The following is a 26,687-nucleotide window of genomic DNA, read 5'->3' on the forward strand; positions in this document are numbered from 1 at the left end:
AAGTTCATGTCAAATTTGACCTTTGAAAAAGTAATGAAATTTAAGGGTTGACATAGGCATTTTGGAATGCACTGTAACTTTAGATGCATGTGCAGCTTTAAATTCTCAATTGCATTCACTTGGCAAAAATTAGTGCTATTGAGGTCCTGCAATTTGAGCTACAGTAAACATGATAGACATTATAATATATCATATCATTAAGAGGAGTAACAACTAAGGGACAAATATATAAAAATAAATCCCTCAAGAATTTTAAAAAGTCTCAAAGTTCAGGTGCGTGATACAACACTTTGAAATGTATCCAAGAATCAGAATGTTATGAGAGTCTGCTTTTTTGTTCCTCTCAGATGGTTGAAATTTTGATTTCCAATGATGTTCAAAATATTTCTAACAGTCATACGGTTGCCATTTGGTTTTATTGAAATTTAGTGCAAAGAGAGATGGTTTAGTAGGATAAACAAAGAAGATTCAGAGAGCTATTGATTCAAAACAGATTCTTTTACCAGCTTAGAATGTATTCAGCTTTCATTTGCAAAACAGGGTCAATGAAGTTAATCCATCAATAGAAATGTTAATGTGTATAACAAACTGAATTTTAAGCACTAGAAAAATACCGAAAATGGGAGTAAAGGTGAATAACAGCAGCCAGAATACAGGTATCTCGACTGCATTTATTTCCCTATCCAGGGTCTCTGTCCAATAGTATTATATACTGCATTATATATATATATTTCAAATAACAGCTCTCAAGTAACAGCAATGGAAAAATTCATGAGCATTTCACTACTCTAATGCTAAAAATGCCATAGCAATTTGAAGGTTTAGAATCTACAATACCAAAAAAGACATATTAATATGATGATTTGTTTTATATCCTGTACATTCAGTTCTACAAGAGAAAATTAAATTTAGATGAATATCAGAAATGTCATCACCAGCACATGCATGTACATGCGTGCACAGGTGCACACACACACTCTATATAGAAAAAATATATAAATATATAGAAAAGCAATATTAAAAGAACAGTAAGTTATCAGATAAAAATATATATTTATATATATCAGATAAAATATATATATTTAAAATATACAATTTATTTCTTATTGTTTAATATATATATTATCTGATAACCTTATATATATATTTATCTGATAACCTGATATACATATATGAGAGACAAAGAGAGAGAGAGCAAGAGAGTATAACTATGTGCCTGAGGCTACGGGTTTCCTCTTTAACAACAAAGTCCATTCTTTGTGGAACAGTTGCTTGAATTATAGCTGTTGATTTAATATATGTGTTTGGTGCAAAACTGGGCAGAGAGTAATGATGAGTTATATTATCCCAGCTGCATGAGAGAATGCGGAGAGGTTTCACTTTTCTGTGTGATACCATACTCAGTGACACAGAAACTATGCAGGTTCAATCCAGTGGCATGTCCTGGCTTCTGGTTTACTGTGTTGTCATAGCCACAGGAATGAGCTTTTCTTTAACTAGGAATAAGAATGGCCCACTCTGAAAGTGCGTAAGATTAGCCAGTGTCTTGACCCGTCTTTTCCTATTTAGCCTTCTATCTGAATCTGATGCTGCAGAGACAGCACTTGACCCAGTGTGACTTGTTTAAAGGCACTTCATTTCCAGTGGAGTTTACAAGGAAATCAGTAGGAAATGGTAAGCGCAGGCTCCAGAAATCAGGGATAACAAGTAAGGAGGTTGTTTGTTTACTTTACTATAAATGTTCAGGTCAGTTCCTATTTTGGTTACAATTCTGTCTTGGAGCCCTGATGGCTGCCACAGCCACTCACATCCATTCTTGTGGTTTTCAGTATTACACGAGCCCTTTGAAAGGAATTATTGTCCATAAGTCAGAGCTGACTATTATTTAACCAAGATACAGTGCAGAATTTCCATCAAACTGTCCTTGTGTCACTTTGCAGATCAGGTGTCAAATGAAAGAAAAAGTCGCTTTCTTCTTAATATTTATTTCTTATTGTTTATTTAAATTATTGTTAAAAATAATAATGCTATTTATTTTCTTATGTTTATTAAGGAGAGGATGCTACAAATCCCAGGGATCCATCCAATAGCTATTTCTAAAATCATATATTAAGAAAGAAATGCAAAAATTGAATCTGTAAATTAAAATTCAAAAATAACCAATGAATGCCATGAATCATCTTGAAGTGCACAAAATATGTAAACTGAGGCATTACTTAAATGAGGTTAACTGAAAATTAAAATAAATTTTAATAAAATTATAAATGAATTAAATATATCTTGCATAAAATATGTGTGAGAAGCAATATTAAAGGATCTATAAGGGTTATCAGCAAAATAGTATGAAATACATTTTAACGTTGAGTAGAGCTGGAAGAAAAATATATTTCTCCTTGAAATAAAATATATAAAAACTTCTGTTTTCCTTTCACTATATAAATCTTAATGGAGAAAATTCAAAATCTTGAATTGATTTAATGCAGAATATGAAGAAATACCAAAGCACAAATATTTTATAATGTTACAATTAATTAATTAACTGATTTTTGAAAACATTAGTAAGGCAATGTTATCACACCATTGCACTTCTAAAAATGTGTGTCTCTCTATGCACTTCTATCATAATGATTTATATTTTTTCAGAATCTTTATTACAAGGTGCTGTGAAATGATCTGGTGTCACTCTATCAGATTCAGCAAATTCCATGTCTTAGATCCTTTTAATTAAGTTCCATAAAATTCATAAACATTTTTAGTAAGTGTGGGAAATGCAATGAAGTTGCCTTTCTTCTTTGAAAGTGTTCTTGACCAGCCTGGTCAACATGGCGAAACCCTGTCTCTACTAAAAATACACAAATTAGCCGGGTGTGATGGTGGACACCTGTAATCCCAGCTACTAAGGTGGCTGATGCAGGTGAATCTCTAAAGTCATGATTAAGTGATTAAATTATCCTCCACAGGGCCTTGTGGATCTTTAGTTTATTGTGGCTGCTGAGCTAACTACATCTGGGCTAACTGCAAGAATCCCTTAGTTTTTTGTATTAATAACAGGGAGAGAGAGGCAAAGATAGAGAGGGAGAGAGAGGAGAAAGTTCCATAAAAGATGTGGGAAATGCCTTGAGGTGAATAATTTTAGAAATCACAAACACAAATTAAATCTGCTATCTCAGCCATTGAATGAGTTGATCCAATTATGAAACCAAATATGCTTGACTGGGTTGATTCAGTCGTGAAATCAAATAAAGCTTCAGTTTGTATTATAATATGCAGATAATGTGTAAGATAACTAGATAAGCATGATTATTACCTTCAATTTTCAGACCAAATCCAATTCAGAACAATGAAACACTGCAGTGGTCATAACCATTAAGGAGTATTGAATTAATTTCATTAACAATGTTTTCACTTAGAAATTGTCCATACTACTCTATTACATATACTAATAATAACAATAATGACTAACATTTTATTTATATTGTTAGTTATTAATATCTCAGTTATGTAATATTTTGCATGGGTTCCTTTGAGCCTTACAGGAATTCTGTGAGTTATTATTTTATTTTACTTTTTTTTGAAACAGAGTCTCACTCTGTCACCCAGGCTGGAGTTCAGCCTGATCATGGCTCACTGAAACCTGCACTTCCCGGGTTCAAGCGATTCTCCTGCCTCAACCTCCCCAGTAGCTGAGACCACGGGCATGTGCCACCACGCCTGGCTAATTTTTGTATTTTTAGTAAAGACGGGGCTTCACCATGTTGGCCAGGCTGGCCTCGAACTTCTGACCTCAAGTGATCCATCCTCTTCAGCCTCCCAAAGTGTTGAGATTATAGGCATGGGCTACCGTGCCCAGATGAGTTGATTATCATCATACTTACACTGTTGATGAGCCAGAAAAGGTAATATATTGTTCAAATCTATTACTTATCATCTGTGTGTGTATGGGCAAATTCAAATCCAAATATTCCAGTTCATATCAAAACATCATCAGGGACACTGAAATTTTTATCTCAATGTCTAGAATAGTACCCAAAACATCCATACATTTTTGAATGTAAAGATTTTTAGTGAAGAATCTGAATCATTATATTTCCTGATTAAGCATGGGAAATCATTCTATTTTCTGATTAAGATCAAGAAAATGGGAGTAACTATATCTGCCTCATAAAACTATTGTTAAAACTACATTTACTAAATGCTAGTTATCATAGTAATTAGTAGAGGAAAGATTCGATTTTAATAGAAAGGGAGAAGTTTGCATTTCCAAAGGTAATAGCTGTATATAGGTAAATTAGCCATTTCTATTCATCCTCAGGTATTATCTCACTGAATATTTTAGTGTAATTTGTTAATGGTAAAATGTAGCTTTTTGATGTCAATAGATTTTTGTTTGTTCAATTATACTTTTAGCCTTATATTATTGAAGTTTTTTCTACTTTTCAAATAATTTTCACAAAAACTATTAGAGTTGTTTCTCATGGTGATATATGTGTTGTCTCACTTAATAGATGAGAAGCTAAAGCCCAAAGAAAGTTAGCATACTTGCTCAGTACCTTCATGAGTCAGTAGGGCTATCAGCACAAAATTCTCAACCTCTCTGGGTTCTTACTTCATTATGCTTTCTATTTACTCCTTTCCAAAACTTTCAAATTATGCATCATTTAGGGATAGTATAAAATTTGATAGAAGAACACACTTTTTTTTTTTGATCCACTGTTACACAACCAGAAAAACGTTTGCTCTACTATGAAAGTGTAAAGGGACTCTCAGTTGACAGATTCTCTCCTTACCTAACTCTAGTCAGACTCCCCTGAACTCTCTTCACAAGAAGGCCCTGACTTTCCGATTTCCATGTTCTCTGCTTGGTCCAGTTTTCACAAGAATCCTGTTGAGTCAGTTTACAGAAATTCTCCCACCATTGATATGAGTGATCAAATTCCTACCCCACTGCCCTGCCTCACTGTCAATATCTTATCACCCTGGCCTGCCTTCAGTAATAATCCTGTCTAATCAATTTATCCACAATTCCCATTACTCCGGTGTTTCCTCTTGGCAATTTTCCACCCACTGACTCCCACTTTGCTTCTTAGCTATAAATTTCCACTTATCCTTGTATTCAGCATATCCTGTATTAAGCTCAATCTCTTACCTCCATTACAAAACTTCATTGTAGCAGTTTCCCTGAATAAAGTCTGCCTTACCGTCTTTAATACGTGTCATGAATATTTTAACATAATAACTATATATTTAATATATAATTTTCAAGGATGAATTTCACATGTTTGCTAATGTACAGGTATTAAGGATGGGGGATACCTGTGCTTTGTGATCCTTTATCTAACTTCCTTCACCTATAGGCAACATTGCTGCTAGATTGAGTCAGTCTTTTCCCAGGAACTCAGATTCCAGTTCTAAATTCTCCTAAACATATACATCATTGTAGGCAGCTGTAACAAATCAATCAAATTGTCCCTTGAAAATATCTATGTATCTATACACACATGTACAGTTTGATTTATGTCTTCAGGCAACACACAGAATAAATTTATTCTAAATCCTAATGCTTTTAAATACAGATAAAACTTTTAAACATATTGCTTTGTATTTTAAACATCCCAAAATATCAGTTAAATGTAAAATTATATTAAATTATATATTTTTAAAATTCTGTAATTCATTTGAATTAATTTATTTAAATGATTATAACTACATTTCATGGTCTGTGCAAATACTGGGCTATTCCTCAAACCAGTCACCCACTTAATTTTCCTGACAGTTTACTTTACAAAAAATGGCCTCTATCTTTTTACAATGATAAAACCATTGTAGGGATTGCTTACTATTCATCTTTCACTCCAGAGTGCCTAAGACAATTCCTATTGCATGGTCCTTTTTCAACCCATATTTATTTAAAGGATGAGGAAGGAAAGGAGAGAGGAAGAAAGAAAGGATGAAAGGAAAGAAAAAAGATGGAGAAGGAAAAGGAAAAGGAAAGAAAAGAGATAAAAGGAAAAAAAAATGGGAAGAAGAAAAGATAGGTAATTTAATTATGACTCAGAAAGGGAAACATCTCGTATCATTTCAAGAAGAATTCAAGAAGAATTAACGTGAAAATCAACCTGTGGAAAGAAATTGACTTATTGAATATAAGTATGTATGCTACAAAATCACATTTTGTTAATCATTTTTTGCATATATAAATAACCAAAGAGACCATATTTTTGCTTTAAGGAATATTCTTATTTTTACATGCATTCTATACATAAATCTGTCAGTGTTCCAAAATTGAATACTATCATTTTATTTCTCAAGGATGATTAAGTTTAAAAGTAAAATGTGGTGCTTCATAGAACACTAAACAAAAATAGATGACAGAGTAATAAATTACTTATGTAATTACTACAGGTCGAGCATCCCTAATTCAAAATCCTGAAATCTACAGCACTCCCAAATCTGAAATTTTTTGAGCACCCACATGACTCACTAGTGGAAAATTCCACACCTGACCTCATGTGATTAGTCACATTCAAAATGCAGACACACAGCACAGTTTTTTTCAGCATCCCCGAGGGAAAAACAAAATTACCTTTAGGCTATGGGTATACTACGTATATGAAACATAAATAAATTCTGCTTGGGTTCTATCCTAAAGATATTATATATATGAAAAGATTCTAACCCCTTCCCCACAAAAAAAAACAAAACAAAACAGAAATTTGAAACACTTTTGTCCCAAGCATTTTGAATGAAGGATACTCAACATGTATAATAATTTAGTAGGTTAATGCTTACCAGGATGTCTTTTCCAGCCCACTTGCATTCATCTCTTCTGGTGTAAGATACTGGCCACACAATCTAAGGACAGAGAATAAACATTGTTTTATGTCAACTAAGTTATCTAAGAGATCCAATATCATATAGTCTTTTAGATGACATTGGGGCAACTGAAATAAAGAAAGTTCCATAAAGACTGTTTCAGGAACCTTTCACAAGAATCCTGTTGAGTCAGTTTACAGAAATTCTCCCACCGTTGATATGTGTGATCAAATTCCTACCCCACTGCCCTGCCTCACTGTCAATATCTTATCACCCTGGCCTGCCTTCAGTAATAATCCTGTCTAATCAATTTATCCACAATTCCCATTACTCCGATTTCTCCCATTATTCTAGTGGCGCCAGTTAATTGGTGTGAACATAAGTCATTGATTCTCCATCTACCCAGTAGCCTTTGCTATATATAAAAGTTGAGCAAGAGAGAAACTAATGTAGACAATAGATCGAAGCAGTGTAGTGTGTCAAGAACTAGCACACAGATTGGCAGAGGGAGATCTTGAGAGGATGTGAGAATTTAGTGAAGAGAAGTAGAAACTGGCATAGAATATGGCTCAGATTCTTCTAAATTAGTCTTTATCATGAAATAGTGATTTTGCAGTTTTAACATTTGGGTGCTTTGGATACATTTCCCTGAAACAAATCTCAGCATGACATTTTAGAATAAGTAACTGAAAGGATTAAAAAAATACTTAGAATGGAAACTTCTCTTTTTTCTTCTCTTTACTTTTTTTTTTTGGAAAGGGAAAATATTTAAAAGTAAGTAACATGGTGTATGTTAGAGAAATAAAGGTAGATTGAAGAAGCAAATAGATAGCTCTAAAAGACAATCACCCTCTCTAATGTGGGCTAAAAGACTAGTTGAGAAACAATTATTTGTGTATTTATCCCTCATATTTAGTCTTCATCCTTCCAAAACGTCCCATATTGTGTGAATACAGTGACAGTAGTAGATGAACCATGATGTTAGTGGTGGCTTGGAGGACAGTGGATTCATCCCCCAACAATATTAATCCAAATACTCTCATTTGATTTTAATATAAAATCCCCTGAGCCATTCCAATGACTCCTATCTGTATAGGGGCAGAACAATTTTTTTTTATTCATTTTCCCTTTCTAGTAATATTATGAATAGTTAATTTCAGTGGGAAAAAAGTCATATATAAAAAAACAGAAATGATGGCACTTAATCATTCGTGTCTGCTGGAAGGCTTTTAGTCTAAAATGACTGATTATCATTCATTTGGGAACCTCTAGATAATTCAATATAAATGATCATCAACTTGGGCAAAGGCTATGATATTCAGTCTGGAGAATTACAAAGCAAAACAAAACACATTTACAAACAAGGATTTGGCACATGTTGAAGTAGTGTATGATGACTTGATAAATGCATTTCAGGTCCATGTCAAAACAATATGCCCTAAAAATTATTGGATAGGCATTCATTTTTAACATTAAGTTCTAAATTTGAGTATTCTTTCTATCTTATGTGCTTTCCTTTTCACATTTGCCTGCGTATGTAAATTAAAATCATAGCTAACTTGTTCCACAGGCTTTTACAAAGTAGTCACATAAAAACATTCAAGAATTCAAGATCAGTAAATGTATCATTCTTATAATTAACATTACTCTGACTGCTGAATTTCTAGAATGATTGCTGGGCAATCCCAGCAGTTGAGTCTTCACATTGGAGATGGAAAGGCAAGGAGATCTATTTTTATTTAAAGTTTATAATGTAAGAGGGTAAAACATAACTTTTCTCTAGGGCATAACAGTAATAATATATAACTGTTAAGATTTACTGACTTTCATATTCAGCTTTCCAGCTAAATTGTGCTGAAATCACTGATTGTTAAAACATATATATGTTTAAAAACAAAAGTTACAATATAAAAATATACATATTTAAAAAGACAAGTTGTTTTCTCATAGTTTCCTAGCTCTTGTTGCTTAATTGTTGAGACAGTATCAACCTCATTTTATGATTCTCTGTGATTCTTTTATCTAAGAAATATTTATAAACAATAATTTGTATAATATTCATGCTAAAAATTCTTAGACTTAAAAGGGTCTTTTAAGTTTCCAGAGTTCCAGGGTTAATAGTAATAATAATAGCAATTAAAAGTTTATAAATCTGACATGAGTAAAATAAATTTTGATGTAGAAATGTTCTTTTGGAGGACAATTTAATGAGGATAAGTATAAGCCAGTGGAACAAAAGTAAATGTATGTTTAATAGTCTTTTAAGTATTCATTTCCATAAAGAGTAATTACTAACTTTTGGATGGATTTGTTTAACTGTTGGTGGTTGGAATTCTCTTTTTATTCTTTGCTCACAAATTTCTCAGTTAACTATCTAAATTTCTTATTCTCATTTTCAAAGTGCTTCATAATCTATTTTGTACTTTTTCATCCTTATGCCTCTACACTTCCACTCATGGAAGGCCCATTTACACATGTTATGTAATAAGTATTTATGCTTTAAAGAGATCGTACCCTTTTATCAAAGCCAAGAATCTTTCCACAGTTCTTCCAAACCTGAACATGTGTTTTTGCCTCTAAGAGGGATTTGCCTAGTATTTACCCATAAGATTACTATTTTATCCTTACTGTTAACCTTGTAAGGTCATCAAAAATTATTAATAACAAACCATAAATCTCCTGTAGTGTTCATCACAATAGGTGCTTAGAAGAAAGCTATTTGAACATTACATATACATAGGTTAAAAGGAATATTAAAACACCCCAAATATATGTATAAATAGATTATTTATTTATTTATTTATTTATTTATTTATTTATTTATTTTGCGACAGGGTCTCACTCTATTGCCCAGGCTGGAATGCAGTGGTATGATCACTGCTCACTGCAGCCTTGACCTCCAGGGCAATGATTGTCCTGCCTCCACCTTTAGGCTAGCTGTGACTATAGGCATGTGCCACCATGCCCAGCTTATTTGTGTATTTTATTTATTTATTTATTTATTTTGTAGCGACAGGGTTGCACTATGTTGCACAGGCTGGTCTCAAACTCCTAGGCTCCAGCAATCTACAGGCCTTGGCCTCCCAACCTGCTGGGATTACAGGTGTGAACCACCATACACAGCTGATATAAATTCTTAAGTAAATTGGGTTCATTCGTATAAACAATGTGATATAATTAAAAATAATCTGTTTGTAATAGGATGTTTTTAAAATTAGAAATATACCCTTTATTATTAGTAGAATGATTTTAAACTCAAAGGCAAGTGCTATAACAAGAAGATCACGATTTTGGACAAATCATTTACCTTGTAATTCATTACTTTAAAATAGTTCATTTTAAGTGTATTTGGTAAAAGATACTGTGATATATTCTGAGTGTACAAATGGCTGTAGAATTTTTCTTAGCTATAAGATTTTTATTTTATAATTTGATCATTTTGAGTTTTAGAAATAATTGAATAGTTTAACCATATTCAGAATATATAGTCACAGAAAAATGTTAAATAAGTTAAATATATAATCTTAGGTATTCTATGCTCATAAAGCTATCTATCTGTAGATATATACATACATGAATATCACAAAATGATAAATTATTATAAATACCTACAATTTTAACTGATAAAATTTCCTAAAATCAATATATCTAATTTTTCTTAGTCGACTTAGTGTTTTTTTTTTTTTTTTTTGAGACGGAGTTTTGCTCTTATCACCCACACTGGAGTGCAATGGCATGATCTCAGCTCACTGCAACCTCTGCCTCCCAGGTTCAAGCCAGTATCTTGCCTCACCCTCCCAAGTAGCTGGGATTACAGGCACCCATTACCACACCCAGCTAATTTTTGTATTTTTAGTAGAGACAGGTTTCACCATGTTGGCCAGGCTGGTCTTGAACTCCTGACCTCAGGTGATCCACCCGCCTTGGCCTCCTGAAGTGCTGGGATTACAGACATGAGCCACCGCACCAGACCTATTTTGCGCTCATTTTATAAAGAATGGTTTTCTTTTGGTAAAATGACAACAAAAATCTGCTAATTTTATGATATTTTCAAAAGACTAAGATATTTATCATTTCAGAAAAACAAATGAATAACCAGTATTTTTAGACAATAGATAACAGGCATTTATTCCTTCATCTGAAGGGGCTTTGAAATCAATCGAATTGAAAAATCAAAATAGAAATACCCAAAGTGATTTTTAAAGTTGGCATATCACAATTCTAAAATACATCATAACTGTATTACCATTTTATATGACTCTATATATAATGAATCAAATTTCTTTATGCCGTGGTCAGATTTTTAGTGTTTAGGTAATAGGAGAAAAGAAAATGTCTTAGGTTTATGCTATACTCTATTAAAAATGTAAATCAGCTTTGAATTTAAAACTGCATTTTATCCCAAAAGCAACCCTCTCCAACCAGAATAAAAGCTTTTAAAAATTCTGTCACTTCTTAAAAGTTATCATCAAATCTGTTATTGGTTGTGAGTAGTTGGGGTATACCAGTTCAAAGCCCTCAATGTTAAGAAGTAAAACTAATACAAATAGAAACAGACAGGGATGTATTCCAAAATGAATATTCTACTATTACCTTTATGAAAGCTACTGCATAAAGACCTTTATTCTTCAGATAATTATTATCAGAAATAGTGACTGTGATAAAATGGTTCACTTAGACATAACACATGTAGACTTAGTAGCACAATTTTGACTAATTTGTCAATCTATGTTTATATCTGTTAAACTGTATAGCTTATAAAAGGCTGGGCATGGTGGCTCACACCTGTAATCCCAGCACTTTGGGAGGCCAAGGCAGGCGGATCACTAGATCAGGAGATCGAGACCATCCTGGCTAACACAGTGAAACCTCATCTCTACTAAAAAAAGAAAAAAATGCAAAACATTAGCCGGGCGTGGTGGCAGGCACCTGTAGTCCCAGCTACTCAGGAGGCTGAGACAGGAGAAAGTGTGAACCTGGGAGGCAGAGCTTGCAGTGAGCCAAGATCGCGCACTCCAGCCTGGGCAACAGAGCGAGACTCCATCTCAAAAAACAACAACAACAACAAAAATATAGCTTATTAATGAAATAAGCCAGAAATACTATAAAGAATAAAGATAGAACTTATATCCTGCTGATGTCTGCATGACCACATTTTTAAAAATCTGATACTTTGATCCCCTAGATCAGGGTTTGGCAAACTTTTTGTTTAAAAGGCCAGATAGTAAATCACTTTTGTAGACCAGTTGATACCTTTTGTAACTACTGAATTCTGCTGTTGTAGCACAAAAACAGACATAGGCAATATGTAAATGAATGGGAGTGCTTGTATTTCAATAAAACTTTATTTACAAACACTGATAGCGTGCCAAATTAGGGATGTGGGTAATGGATAGATGAACTCTTCATTTTCTGGAAATACAGAGAAATATAAATTTATACCTACACACATATAAATAGTTCATGAAGTCAGTATGATGTATTGCTGCGATGGTTCAAGTATTTACTTTTATGCAGGAAAAATAGATATGAAAGGATAAGCTGAAGTTCATATTTCTTATAATAATTACTGCAAATACTGTGGTTTCATCCTTGATATTTTTTGACTTATTGCATCCATTGATTCATTATCGTCATTTTTATTTGCATCAGAAAAGACAAAATATTAATTCAAAACAATTTTCTGTCAGTAATCGTGCTTTTAAATAGCTAGAGAATTATCTATAACTTGAGATGCTTCAAAATAACTACAGTGCATATATTAGAATACTGATACCTTTTGAAAATCCTTGATATTAACCAGGTTGAATGAAAATATGTGATCCTTTGCTCCAACATACAGCCTACTCCGTTCCTCATCCAAAAGGAAGGTATGATAACTGGAGCTGTTGGCCAAGCCATTGAAAGTGATCACATTGTTGGATTCCAACATTTCTGCAAGGTAACAAAGCAAAACATTGGGTATTAATGTGAAGCACTATATAAGCATAGACTGTTGGTACATGGTAACCTGACTATATTGACTGCTGTAGTTATCAATCAGTGCTTATTCTTCAGGGTACTAAGAAACATATTGGAACCAAAACGTGTGTATTTTACTTTTTTTTTTTTTTTTTTGAGATGGAGTTTTGCTCTTGTTGCCCAGGTTGGAGTGCAATGGCGGCATCTCGGTTCACCACAACCTCTGCCTCCCGAGTTCAAGCGATTCTCCCACCTCAGCCTCCCGAGTAGCTGGGATTACAGGTATTCACCACCATGCCTGGCTAATTTTTCTGTTTTTAGTAGAGATGGGGTTTCTCCATGTTGGTCAGGCTGGCTTTGAACTCCTGACCTCAAGTGATCCTCCCGCCTCGGCCTCCCAAGGTGCTGGGATTACAGGCATGAGCCACTGTGCCTGGCCTGCATTTTATTAAAATGGGAGTTATATTCCTATTTGCTGGTTTCATACTTAATATGGTGCAGTCCTAAAGAAGAGAGGAAGTGAAATAACTTGTCTATACAAACTGATCTGGCAGAATTTATTTGCATGTAGTAATGGATTAGAATGATCAATATTGTATATAAATGTATTTAATTTTACAAAAACATTTTAAAAGTGGTTTCATTTGTTCCAAGCCATTAGCTAGAAGGATAAGCGCAGAAGCTAACAGAATAGGAATGTGGGGGAAACATCCAGTTTAACTTCTTAGGTTCCTTGAGGCCTCTTTTATTTGAAATACTTTAATATGTCTTTTTGATCATTAAATCATTCACTGTACTGCCTAAATTCTTTCAAGCATTTTGGAGCTGATATATAGAGAGAAACTGAGCTGAGGCTTTCATGAAAACATGAATTAAATTAATCTTACCATCTGACTTCAATTTTTCATTTATTTTTGCTCTCTAATTTGCTTCTGCTGTGAAGAGGCAAATACTAAACAATATACCTATACTTTAGTGACAGGAACACTTTCAGATTAAAAATAACATTAAATATAAGTCCACTTTTGTGTTAAGAAGGTAATTAATTGTTGGCTTCTTAAAAATGTTTTGCTCAATGCACGCACACATGTACACACACACCCCCCACCCCCATGGGATGGAATTTTTGAGGATTCTCCAAAACTGTATGTCCTGAATCAGTGCTTTAGATTTTTCGGGTGCACACTTAGTAGGAAATTTTCATCAGCATCCACAGAATGTAGAATGCAATGTGCCTTCCAGAGAGAGAAAGCTGCAATGTAGACCTGTCCTCTGTTCCAGCTGTTAACATCAGGAAACATATATTAGCCATATGATCGATTGCCTTGCTTTAACTATTTGTCCTACTGACCTCTTCATTTTATCATTTTATCATCAAAAATATGATTTCAACACAGGATAAAATTCATACTCTTTAACTTAGCACTAAAGGTCAGGTCACTATCATTTAAGTTTAGACCCTATCCCAGTACTTCTCATGTCCTCTACCATGCGGGAAACCATGCACTGTGTTCATTCACTCCTTGGCCTTTGTTGCTATTTTTCCTGACTCCAACAGCTACAGAATAGATCCACGCTTAAAGCTAGTTCAAATGCAACTGCCAAGAAATTCTCAGAGAGCTTCCTGTTACATTTTGCTTGAATTACTCTTATAACCTGCATCCCGCTGTCAATTATTGCAATCTTATCTACCAGAATGAACATTCCTTCAGGAAATATATAATTAATAGCTCATCATGCCTAACTCACATTTTTTTTTTCATATTACCAGGTCAACAACGTAAAATGGAATATCTATCTTTTTATATATTTACCTATCCTATAGACAAAAATCGTTAACAAATTGTTAAAAGATACTTTTCTCATTTCTTCATGAGAAATAGTATAATACTAGGCTGGCCTTACTCCCTACCCCACCCCACTCTCCACACACACACACAATAGAAGAAGGGGAGGAAGGAAGGGAGGGAGGGAAGGAAGGAGGGAAGAAGGAAGGAAGAAAGGAAGGAAGGAAGGAAGGAAGGAAGGAAGGAAGGAAGGAAGGAAGGAAGGAAGGAAGGAAAAGAGTTTTTAAATTCATGTGAATCACAGCTGAAATAAATTAGAGCTGTTAGTCTCCAGAGATGAGGGACAGAAAATCCACTACATAATATCTGAATTGAAATGGCATTCATTGGCTGGACACGGTGGCTCACGCCTGTAATCTCAGCACTTTGGTAGACCAAGGCGGGCGGATCACGAGGTCAGGAGTTCAAGACCAAACTGGCCAACATGGTGAAACCCTGTCTCCACTAAAAATACAAAAAAATAAGCCGCGCTTGATGGCAGGTGCCTGTAATCCCAGCTACTCGGGAGGCTGAGGCAAGAGAATTGCTTGAACCCGGGAGGTGGAGGTTGCAGTGAGCTGAGATCGCACCACTGCACTCCAGCCTGGGTGACAGAGCAACATTCAGTCTCAAAAACAAAAAAGAAAAAAAGAAATGGCATTCATTTCATTGGCATCCAAAAGATTACAAATGATCAATGCTACACTAACCAGAGTTAATAAAAGACTGAAATTTCAGGCACTCTGAGTTGTGTGAGGATGGAAACAGGCTGCTGCCAGAGGCACGGGCTCTGTCACTGGATATGTTCAGGCCCTGATTGAATGGTCATTCAAAGAGATCTGTTTATCAAACGGATGCCCTTCATCCTTACTTCCAATTCTAAGATCTATAATTCTACCTTAGTTTCAGAAAGGCCAAACTTAAAAAAAAAAAAAAAAAAAAAAAACCCCACAAAAAAAAAAAAAAAAAAAAAAAGCCATCTCAGCCTAAACCAAAAAAATTACATAGAGATATTAAGCAATGAAAGGGCCATGTAAGAGATACAAGAATGGATTTTAATTGCAAATGCATAGAAACTACATAAGGGATCTCTAAGCATGAATTGGAAGAAGTTGTGAGGAAATAAATACTATAGCTACAGATTTTGGAGTTATACGGTTATAAGTAAGAACACAAGCATCACCACAGTACTTATTTTTTAGGTGTGCAAACTAGGACAAGTTCCTTAAACTCCCTGGCCCCAAGTTTTATAGAAGATGGGATGAATAATGTATCTTTTAAGAGTTAATGTGTCTTTTAAGAGTTACTGAGGTGAAATTAGATAATACCTATAAAAAGACTAGAACAAGCATTTCCTAGTAAGCACTCAATTAAATATTTCCTGTTTGTATAAGTAGAGGTTAAATATTTGTAGGTTGATCTTCTTGACCAGATGTAGCAAATTACAGTCCAGATGGAGTAGACTGAAAACTGTATATATATTTTTTCTTTTTAACCTATATTACTAAGTGTCCTAACTTGTAAACATCAGTAATTCTGTATGATGGAGGGAAAATAAGAATAGCAATATGTTCTTTGATTTACACTAATATTAAATGTAATGGCATTTTAAGAACAATGAAGTATTCCTTCTTGTTTTCCAGTTTATGTATTCTCAATTCTAAATAATAAAAGGAATGACTTTCTATATCACAGTTGCAAACAATGAAAATATTTTCCCAATTGAAAAATATGTTCCAGGATGAATTCTGTGAATTAGTTTGGACAGAATTATTGGTTCCTACGTACAGACAACTTACGGAAGTTTTTGGTGGCTTATGTATGAAATCGTCATGAAAACAAACCACAGTTTTAAAGTGTTACTTCTCAACAGTTTGATTTTTTTAAAAAAGACTATACTTTTCTGGCATATGTGTTAGCAGCTATTTTCCATTGCTTTCAAATGTGCTTAATTTTGTCTCATTATTCCTTTCACTCCAAATCCTTTAGATGTTCCTCTCCGACACGAGCTTTTTATATTGCTTTATAACTTAGAGAAGAGTCTTAAAAACTAATGTCAGTGAACAATACAAATTCTGGATTGCATAGGTTATATCACCACTTTCCAGTGTGAGAATAAATAGAAATTGGGTGAAATTTTATTCAATAGATTAAATAGAAATGTGGGTTAAAATCAGACACTTTTTTTTTTCCAAATCTAGTTCTCAGATTCTTCAGTATTCTGTTTTCCTTAGTTAAATGCATAACTTTGATTTTCCTAGATGCAGAGACAATTAGCTGCATCCGATATTAAATAACTTCGAATGTACTCCTTCAGAATTGTAAGTCTTTCTTTTGTTTCAGTTATGTATCTTACAATGACATGAACTGTTATGGGAACTATAGTAAAATTCAGTAATGTGAGATGTGTGGTATTCTTCCACCTTCTTACATCTTGCCTATGCTCATATTCAGTTAAACAACAATTGTTGTTTTTAAAAAAACAAGCTAAGTTTCTACAAAATTAATTTGACTATGTGAATCTGAATAGGCTAAAGCTTTTAAAGGCATTAATTCTCTTTGAGTGTAATTGTTTTTCTCTGGTTGGGAGATTACTTCAACTTGTACATGCTGTGTCGAACTATAAGAGAAGTAAATGTAGGACTGTAATTAAAGATGCCATTTCAGAACACTCTTTAATAAAGTATGCATTCTTAAATTTGGAAGGTGACTAAAGAAGCATTCTGCTCACTCCAGATTCACCAAAGGATTTAGTGTATTTATGAGTTGCTTAATGACAAAATGGAAAACATACTGACTGTAAAACCAGACAGAGACATGCAGTTTGTGCTCAATAAGTGCTAATTATTGTCACCATTCTTACTATTATATAAGACAATGAAGACGACAAGCTTTAGTGTATGTATAGCTTGCAAGGCAGAAAAAATCAACTTAAATAATTTCAAGTAGTAGTGTTGTCAATTATAAATAAATTGTACTCTCTTGTGATGTAGTTTCACAAAGTAGAGGAGTCTCATGAAATTCAAGACTCTTATATGTAAAGTCCATTTGATAGATTTCTATTTAAGAGTATGTTACAAAAGAATAAATTATAAATTATAATTGATCTATAATATGCTACCCGTTAATCGTGGGAGAAAAACCATATTTTATAATGAGTCAATTCTAATTTTTATTCTATTTATTTATCTATAAATGTTCATATTTACTTTCCCCCCCGAGTAATCATAATCTCTAATGTATATTTACTTTTAAAAAGAAGCATTTGAAGAGAGAAATTGATAGCAATCACTATCAGTCCCATATTTGAGATATTAAAGGTTATTTTATAAACTAGTGTTCTTCTTATGCATGTGTTTTGTTAAATGGAAAGAAAAAAGACACATCAAAATCATGCATGATGATTGGGAACACTTACACAAAAATAATAAATGATGATTCACCCCTACATAACAAGACTGTATGTTTCCTGTTGTGTTCTGATTTTCTTTAAGATGAACACAGATTTACAAAGATGGTTACATTATAATGACTGCGTCAGATTCTCAAAAAGGCAATGAAATTAATACAGATTTCTGGTTTGCAAGAGTGCCCAGAACTAGATTTCTTATAGTGGGAGGAAGAACTCCTGTATATTTGACCTTCAAATCCAGACAATATCCGCCCTGTTCTTTATATTTCTGACTTCTGTTATATTTCTCTGTCTCTCTTTTTCCCTTCTAAGTTTTGTAACATGAAAGGTAATAGGACCCCACCAGTTGCTGGACTCAAATGAATTGCCTGTATTCATTGATGGCTTTAGGCTTATGTCCTTTTTCCATGACTTGAACTTTGTCCTTTTCATAGAACAGTCAAAGAATCCATTGAAAGTAGTCAAAGGCTGGGTCTATATGATGCCAAAACATTTTGGCTAAATGATGACCACATCTAGATATTTGTAAATGTTGGAAAGTTCAGTAAGGTCCAACAGTTTCAGATCCTATATTTTAGTACTTCCTGGATTTGATTTTCAATTTCATGAACCAAAAAAGTTCCAGAATAGAGGCTGAAATGAAAGTTCACAGCTTTTTCTTGCACTATAAGAACAAAAAAACAAAAGCAAGGACTATTTGCTATCATTGTCATTTCATTAGAAAAAAGGGGGGGGAGCCATTTTATTTTATGAACAAAATGATCAAAATGAGCAAAAACATGAACAATGAATAATCTTCAGAGATAAATAAATTTGCATAATGGAAAAATTCAATTTATTTTCTTTATTTCACCAAGGACTAGTTTTTAACACTTTATTACACGCAAGATTAGGACCTTTTTCACAGACTGATGTTTGGCAAGTACTGCTCTAAGGTAACTGTGTGGAGGATGAATTCTACTCCTACTATTTCTGGTCAGTGCATCTTGTCATTGTGTAGATGGGGCCAAAACCAATGGGCATCTATACACTTTTATTTATTTGGTGATGCTGAGTATATTCTCTTATTCTACAATGTTTGCTTAAAATATGCATCAAGCTGACACATCCTGATCTGTTACTAACTTTCACCTTGACTAGTCTCTCCAGCCTGTGCCAGAGGCCACAGCAGTCTATGAAACACAGCTCTACCACCTTTTCCTAGGAAATGTTTCCAAGCTCTTCTTCCAACTTGTCCCTTTGTATTTGTTGATGTTCTGTACTCTAATGTCTCTATCCACTGAATTTATGCCAGGATTCTCCTCTGCCAGATGCTTATTTTTAGTTAATATGAATAATTGTTTTTACTTGTATAGACTTTCTTTTTTTTTTTTAACTTGTATTTTAAGTTTAGGCTACATGTGCAGGATGTGCAGGTTTGTTACATAGGTAAACGCATGTCATGGAGGTTGGTTGTACAGATTATTTCATCACCCATGTATTAAACCTAGTACCTATTAGTTTCATATCTTGCTTCTCCCCTTCCTCCCACCCTCCACCCTTCAATAAGCCTCTCTGTGTGTGGTTGTTGTTCCCCTCTATGTGTCCATGTGTTCTCATCATTGAGCTCTCACTTATAACTGAGAACATGCAGTATTTGGTTTCCTGTTCCTGCGTTAGTTTGCTAAGGATAATGCCCTCCAACTCCATCCATGTCCCTGCAAAGGACATGGTCTCATTTTTTATGGGTGCATAGTATTCCATGATGTATATATACTGAATCAAAGAACAAGATGCATGTATTTGAGCTTTGGACAACTTGTAAACGTTCATTCTCAGCCCAAGCCCAGCTCCCATACTTCTAGACCCCACATAAGACACAAGTGTCCTAGGCCATGTTGTCAGGGAGAGACACTATATTTTTCCTCAAATAAGCTTATAAAGCTTCAAGGGCGGAACTATCTATTATATGAATTTATTTTTCATTTCGTATAATGTGAAAAATATTTATGTAAAGTAAGTTGTTCATAATCTAATTTTATGATTCATATTGTTATCACTTAACGGTCATTCACCTACTAAGTCAACAAAAACACATCTAGTCCATATTATGTATAACACATAGACCTTGGCTAAACACTATGTGGAGTATTAAAAATAATAAAAACCTTCATGGAAAAGTAGACAAATACCTTTAGAGAAGCAAAACCTAAATCTGTAACAGCAACAACAAAAAAAGGCTAACTGTAGTTAAGGAAGTTAATAGGAGTTCATTCCCATTTTTTTCTCATGAGGAAATTGACTCAGGCTATCAGGAATATCCTAGGTCACGGAGCTAGTATGATGTAGAGTTAAGATAACTATTTCCATCTGACATCAAAGGTCTAGGTCTTTCTGCTTTTCTCCATAATCACTTCTAAGGAGGGTATATTTTGGAAAATACTAAGGACTGATTTTGGAAAAGTTTGTTACCTCTCACTCTCATATAATTTGCTTTAGCTAACAGCTCTTGCATATTTATATTATTTTATTTGCTCTGTACTTAGTCTTTTTACACAGTAATAACTTGGTGGCTAATCTTATCTACAACTATGGCTTTCATCACTAGCAGTATTTTGACATGTCTCAAATATATATCTTCCAAGAGATATTTCCCTCCAAAGTCCAAACAAAGGCTTACTAGAAACCTCTATTTAGATATTGTACAAACATCTCAGAGTCTGCATGACTTAAACAGAATTCACTTCTTTTTCTTCTTTCCATTACTGACATCATCGCCTTTCTGTGTGTTTTAAGTTTGTTGTAAGTATCAATCATCACAGACCCATGCAAGCCAGACCCTTCTTCATCATCACTGATCTGATCCATCGCTACAGTTTTGCTTAACACAATAACTTGTCCTGTATTTTCTTTTGCTTACATACTCACTGCCACTGTCCTAATTTAACTCCCCATAATGTCTTCCCTGGATTACAGTAATCATCTTCTTACAGAACTTCCTTTCCAGGTTTACACCAACAAACCATGTTATATACTGCCCCCAGAGTAAACTTTCTACAAAACACATGCACTTTCTACTGGTGAAAGATGACAGAGTAAAACCATGTGTACTCTATCCCCTTCCTTTGACTTTCATGAAAAGAAAAAAAGATGAAAAGTATAAGAGGAAAATATACATATTAAATGAAGAAATAACACCAAAGTGATATCAAATTATTAAGGAAATATTTCAAATATAGTGAAACTTGAAACATTTTGATATAAAATGCTGAGATCTGGCATATCTCTCCATATATTTCAAGTAGGATAGAATTAATAAGCAAAGGTTAACAAATCATAGAGCTTGCATCCATAGATGCTTTTATTACAGAAACAAGCTCTAGGAGTCTACACGACTGTAAGATTATTGGAACATGTCCATAAAGAGTGGAGGTGCAGACCGAACACAGTGGCTCAAGCCTGTAATCCCAGCACTTTTGGAGGTCAAGGTAGGAGGATCGCTTGAGACCAGGAGTTCCAGACCAGCCTCTGCAACATAGCGAGATCCCATCTCTACTTAAAAAAAAAGTTGCCGTGCCTGCTTCAGGCTGAGCAGGGAGGATGGTTTGAGCCCAGGAATTCAAGTTTGGTGTGAGCTGTGATTACAGTGTGAGACCCTGTCTAAAAAAAAGAAAAGAAAAAGAAAAAGTAGAGGTATAGGTAAAGTATAAAGGCATGGTCATCATCATTACTATCAACATTTCAACTAACATGGGCAAGCCAAGCTAGGTACTGCCCTAATCTCTCTCTCTCTCTCTCTCTCTCTCTCACACACACACACACACACACACACAATTTATTGTGTATGCATTATCCTTCTTCTAAAGGATATCACTGTAGGTAAATTAGTATGAGGGCAGAAGTGAAAGGTGTAAATACCAGACTATCCCACAGGGTGTTTCTGATGGGGCTTCATGAGAAACACACCAATCACACCAGTCAAGATATGAAAAAATAATAATAATAATAAATAAAGTGAGGTGTGTTCACAGAAGAAAATATATTAAAGATCACAGAGTGTGCTTAAAGTCAAAACAACAAAAATCATAGGCTGCAAATTCCTCCAGCTCATTTCCTCATTGTCAGAAGGAGGAAATAAGTTCACTAAAATGTAAATGAAGAGCATAGGAAAGAAGAGGAGTTGGCACAAGAAATAGAGGCTTAATTCTGGTTGCAAAAGTTACAAACTAATAATAAAATCTAATTTTTTGAAAGAGATGAATTGATTAATATGATAATAGAAATGAAAGATAAGGAAATAACACATAAAGGTAGATTGAATCTACAGATCGAAAAGTCTCTTACGGAAGTAATAATTAATAGAACTTACTAAATAAAGAATACATTTGGAATTTATGTGGAAAATTGAGTCATGTACAAGGGAAGATATCAGGTGGGCCTCATACTTGTTCAAAACAGCATTATTTGCCCCTAAACAGAGAAGCAATTGGCCCAAATAACCAAGTGAAAACATCTGTGACTCAGCAATTTGTCTTTCAAATGAGAGAGGCATCACCAGTCATTCTCAAACAAGTGAATTTTAAGGAAATAGAGCAGACCTTCAAGAAACTATAACAATAACAACTTCTTAATAATGAAATTCATTCAAACAAGGCGTGACTCAAAATCAAAACAGAACAGATATTACATCACTTGCCTCCTTAAAACCTGGCTAGAGATTTTCGTTATCTATGAGATTTGGGCTCTTTATATTTTACACACCCATTTGTTTTCTCCTTCACCAACAGAGTGTGTGTAAGTGTATATGCATATGTGTTTACCCCTACATACAGCAATACATAAATATGTATTTTATTTACACACACAAACAAGAATATTTCCAGTTAGCTCAATGACATGCCATCTATAGTCTCACAGATTAGAACGCTCTTTATCTCCCCAATGCTTTTCATCTTCCACCCTCACCTGCTTAGGTAAATTTATTCACCTTTCAAGACCCAAGTCAACCTTCTCTTGTGAATTCTTGACCTTCTAAGGGACAATGCATCATGCTTTCCTTTATGAAGCATAGTGCCCTGTACATACGTAGATTAATCACTGCTTTATCTCCTTAGCTCCCCTTCTAGCTTAAAATATGCTGCCTATACTTATTTTTGCATGTCTAGCCCTAGAACCTACTCCTGGCATATACCTAGTACTGACACACAGAAGCAAGTGACTCAATATATACAATTTGAACCACATTTTTTTAATGCAACAAAAATTTAGAAAGAGTAAATATAAAAATATCTAAGAAAAAGCAAATGTGGCAATATAAATTTTATGTCAGGATATACATTAGCTTTGCTAATTAAGTTATAAATTATGTTCAAATGACTATTAAAATTATACCATTTAAACCTTATTTATAAACTGGCTATCAAATAACAATTAAATGGCTAATATTTTTTCATTCTATGTGCTCAGCACTGTTATGGTTGTTTTACATACAATAATCACATGAATAAATTTCTTGAGGGTTCTGTTTTGCCAGCAGCATTAAACACAAAATCTACTGAAACAGCGAAGTAACTTGTTCTTTATATTTAATTTCTCTCAATTTTGGTATACCCTTCAAGTCACCGACATACAAATTAATGAGAAGACCTTTCAAAAATGTAATGCTTTTATTAAAACAAAGCACAGACCTACACCCGACACCTTTACCTTAGTACTGTCTCACTAACAGCAGTTGCAGTCGCTAATCTTGTTTTGCTATCTCATTTTATGCCTGTTTCTGTAAGTTTCCACAATTTACTCTTCTAAATCTGTCTTGCTGCCTCCTGCTTCCAGTGATTTTCCCTTTTCTTGTGCTTCAAGCTACAGTTAGAAGCTATCTTTCCCATCAAAGACTTGAGAATTAGCAGACATCTATCCTCCGACGGATGCCTCACTGTGCTTTCGTTATAACACACAGTCATAAATTAATTGCATGCCACTTTTCTGCATGAGTATTAGAGTACATACATTAGTTCTCTTAGATGTAAAGGTTAGCACAATGCCATATGGGTCACATTATACGTGGAGGAAATGGTTAACTAGATAATCAATCATTAAATTAAAGTTCTAGAAGGATCTTTAGACTGTCTGAAGTCTGACTACTTGCATTTAGAAAAGAGCATACATGACTTCACCATTAACAGTTGCAGAGGTCAGATTTAAATATGGGTCTCCTGGCTCTACATTCGATGATCTTTCTAAATAATTTTCTGGAAAAATTGTGACTTTAATATTTCTCCATATTTTTTGCTCTCTGGTCCCTGATATTGATAGTAGCCTTTTGCACAAGAATGTAGGCAAAAAATAAAAGTTGCAAACAATTTACAAAATAACTAATGAGCAATATTAATTTTTACTTCTTGAGGGAATAACAGGAGCTTAAATGTAATGACTGCATAAAACAATTAAGTGTCATAATGTGGACAAAAATGGATAATTCCAATGTGCATTGCCATCGGTCACTCGTTTTTGTGTGAGATGATTAAAAATTTGGAATTAAAGTGTAGATTCTTTTAAAAATTCCAAATTTTAAAAATTTGGAATTAAAGTGTAGATTCTTTTAAAATTCCCATTGGTTTTATTTAATGCTTTGAGTGATGGGCTAGTAATCTAGAAATTAAAACTTTGTTTTTGATTCTGCCTTATGTTTTAATTATTTACGAGACTCCTCTATAGGCAGGTCTGTTATCAGTCAGTCCACTGATAAGTGCTCATTAAATACCTATGAGTGGTAAGCATTGTATTATCATTAGCAAAGTGAAAAAGAGGAGGCTTCTCTGTTTCATATACAGTTGAAATACTAATTTTTCAGGCAGTCTTTCTCAATTATTTACTGTAACACAGCACATGTTTCAGAGTGTTCTTCAAATAACCATATTTCACATGGCTACAAGAAAGCATGTGTTTTTTAAAAAAAGAAAGCACATGTTTTCTGACATTTACAAATTATATATACTACATTTTCCAGTAACAAAACAGTGGAAAATATTCACATATGGAGAAATAAATAGTGATAAACCACTTTGTCACCCATTACCTGTTGCATATGTCTACTATAAGGCATTTTTAAAACTACTAAAGAATGATTTATTTAAATTGTTCTAATGCTGAGCAAAATGAGTGTTTTTGGAGAAAGAAACTTAGTATTTTATCCAGGATATTTCTATCACTTCCAACCCAAGATACATTTTGGGGAGGAAAAAAGTCTTCCTTATTCACTGACAAAAACTGATCTGTATGAGTGCAAATATACTGGAGAACATATTCCTATTAGTGTTCATGGATGTCCCTTTTATATGTGAGGCAAGCATCTATTTCATTCCCAGAGTGAGAAGAAAGAGAGCTCAGGAGATCACGTAGACATACTCAAGGATCGATCAAGTAAGCAGATGAGAGAGACAGGCTTGTGTGGCTGGTGGTAGGAATTACCTAAACCCTAGATTTGTCTGACAACAGGTGCTTAGTAAATACTCATTGAATGAATGAGTAAATGGATTACTGAATAGTTGGATAAAGTAGATATGTTTATGAATGTGCAATAGTGCATATAGGTTAGATAGCTCATAATTTATCGTGCTGCTCTTACTAGCTTTACTGTCTTCATTCTTTACAACAAGCCTGGTGCTATAAGCAAATGCAATTTAAATTTGTCATTTTAAAAAATAGTTGTTTAACCCCATCAAAAAGTGGGTGAAGGATATGAACAGACACTTCTCAAAAGAAGACATTTATGCAGCCAAAACACACATGAAAAAATGCTCATCATCACTGGCCATCAGAGAAATGCAAATCAAAACCACAATGAGATACCATCTCACACCAGTTAGAATGGCCATCATTAAAAAGTCAGGAAACAACAGGTGCTGGAGAGGATGTGGAGAAATAGGAACACTTTTACACTGTTGGTGGGACTGTAAACTAGTTCAACCATTGTGGAAGTCAGTGTGGCGATTCCTCAGGGATCTAGAACTAGAAATACCATTTGACCCAGCCATCCCATTACTGGGTATATACCCAAAGGACTATAAATCATGCTGCTATAAAGACACATGCACACGTATGTTTATTGTGGCACAATTCACAATAGCATAGACTTGGAACCAACCCAAATGTCCAACAACAATAGACTGGATTAAGAAAATGTGGCACATATATACCATGGAATACTATGCAGCCATAAAAAATGATGAGTTCATGTCCTTTGTAGAGACATGGATGAAACTGGAAACCATCATTCTCAGTAAACTATCACAAGGACAAAAAACCAAACACCACATGTTCTCACTCATAGGTGGGAATTGAACAATGAGAACACATGGACACAGGAAGGGGAACATCACACTCCGGGGACTGTTGTGGGGTGGGGGGAGGGGGGAGGGATAGTATTAGGAGATATACCTAATGCTAAATGAGTTAATGGGTGCAGCACACCAACGTGGCACATGTATACGTATGTAACAAACCTGCACATTGTGCACATGTACCCTAAAACTTAAAGTATAATAAAATTAAAAAAAATAGTTGTTTACTTCAGAGGTTATTTTTTTCTCTCTCTTTTTCTTACTCTCACTCTCTTTTTTCCTTCCTTCCTTTTTTTTTTTTTTTTTTTTGAGACAGTGTCTCACTCTGTCACCCAAGCCGGAGTGCAGTAGCATGAT

General features: G+C 34.2%; 1 protein-coding gene across 1 annotated transcript in view; it reads right to left on the reverse strand.

Annotated features, from left to right (window-relative positions):
- SEMA3A (semaphorin 3A) overlaps positions 1 to 26,687 on the reverse strand; it is a 226,570-nt gene that overhangs the window by 153,862 nt on the left and 46,021 nt on the right. The window contains exons 2-3 of the mRNA XM_030822017.1: positions 12,590 to 12,747; positions 6,790 to 6,852 (exon numbers count right to left, since the gene is read on the reverse strand). Of these exons, the coding sequence (XP_030677877.1) occupies positions 6,790 to 6,852; positions 12,590 to 12,747 (221 nt within the window). The remainder of the gene's footprint in view (positions 1 to 6,789; positions 6,853 to 12,589; positions 12,748 to 26,687) is intronic.

This window comes from Nomascus leucogenys, chromosome 11, assembly GCF_006542625.1.
Source record: "Nomascus leucogenys isolate Asia chromosome 11, Asia_NLE_v1, whole genome shotgun sequence".
NCBI lineage: Eukaryota > Metazoa > Chordata > Mammalia > Primates > Hylobatidae > Nomascus > Nomascus leucogenys.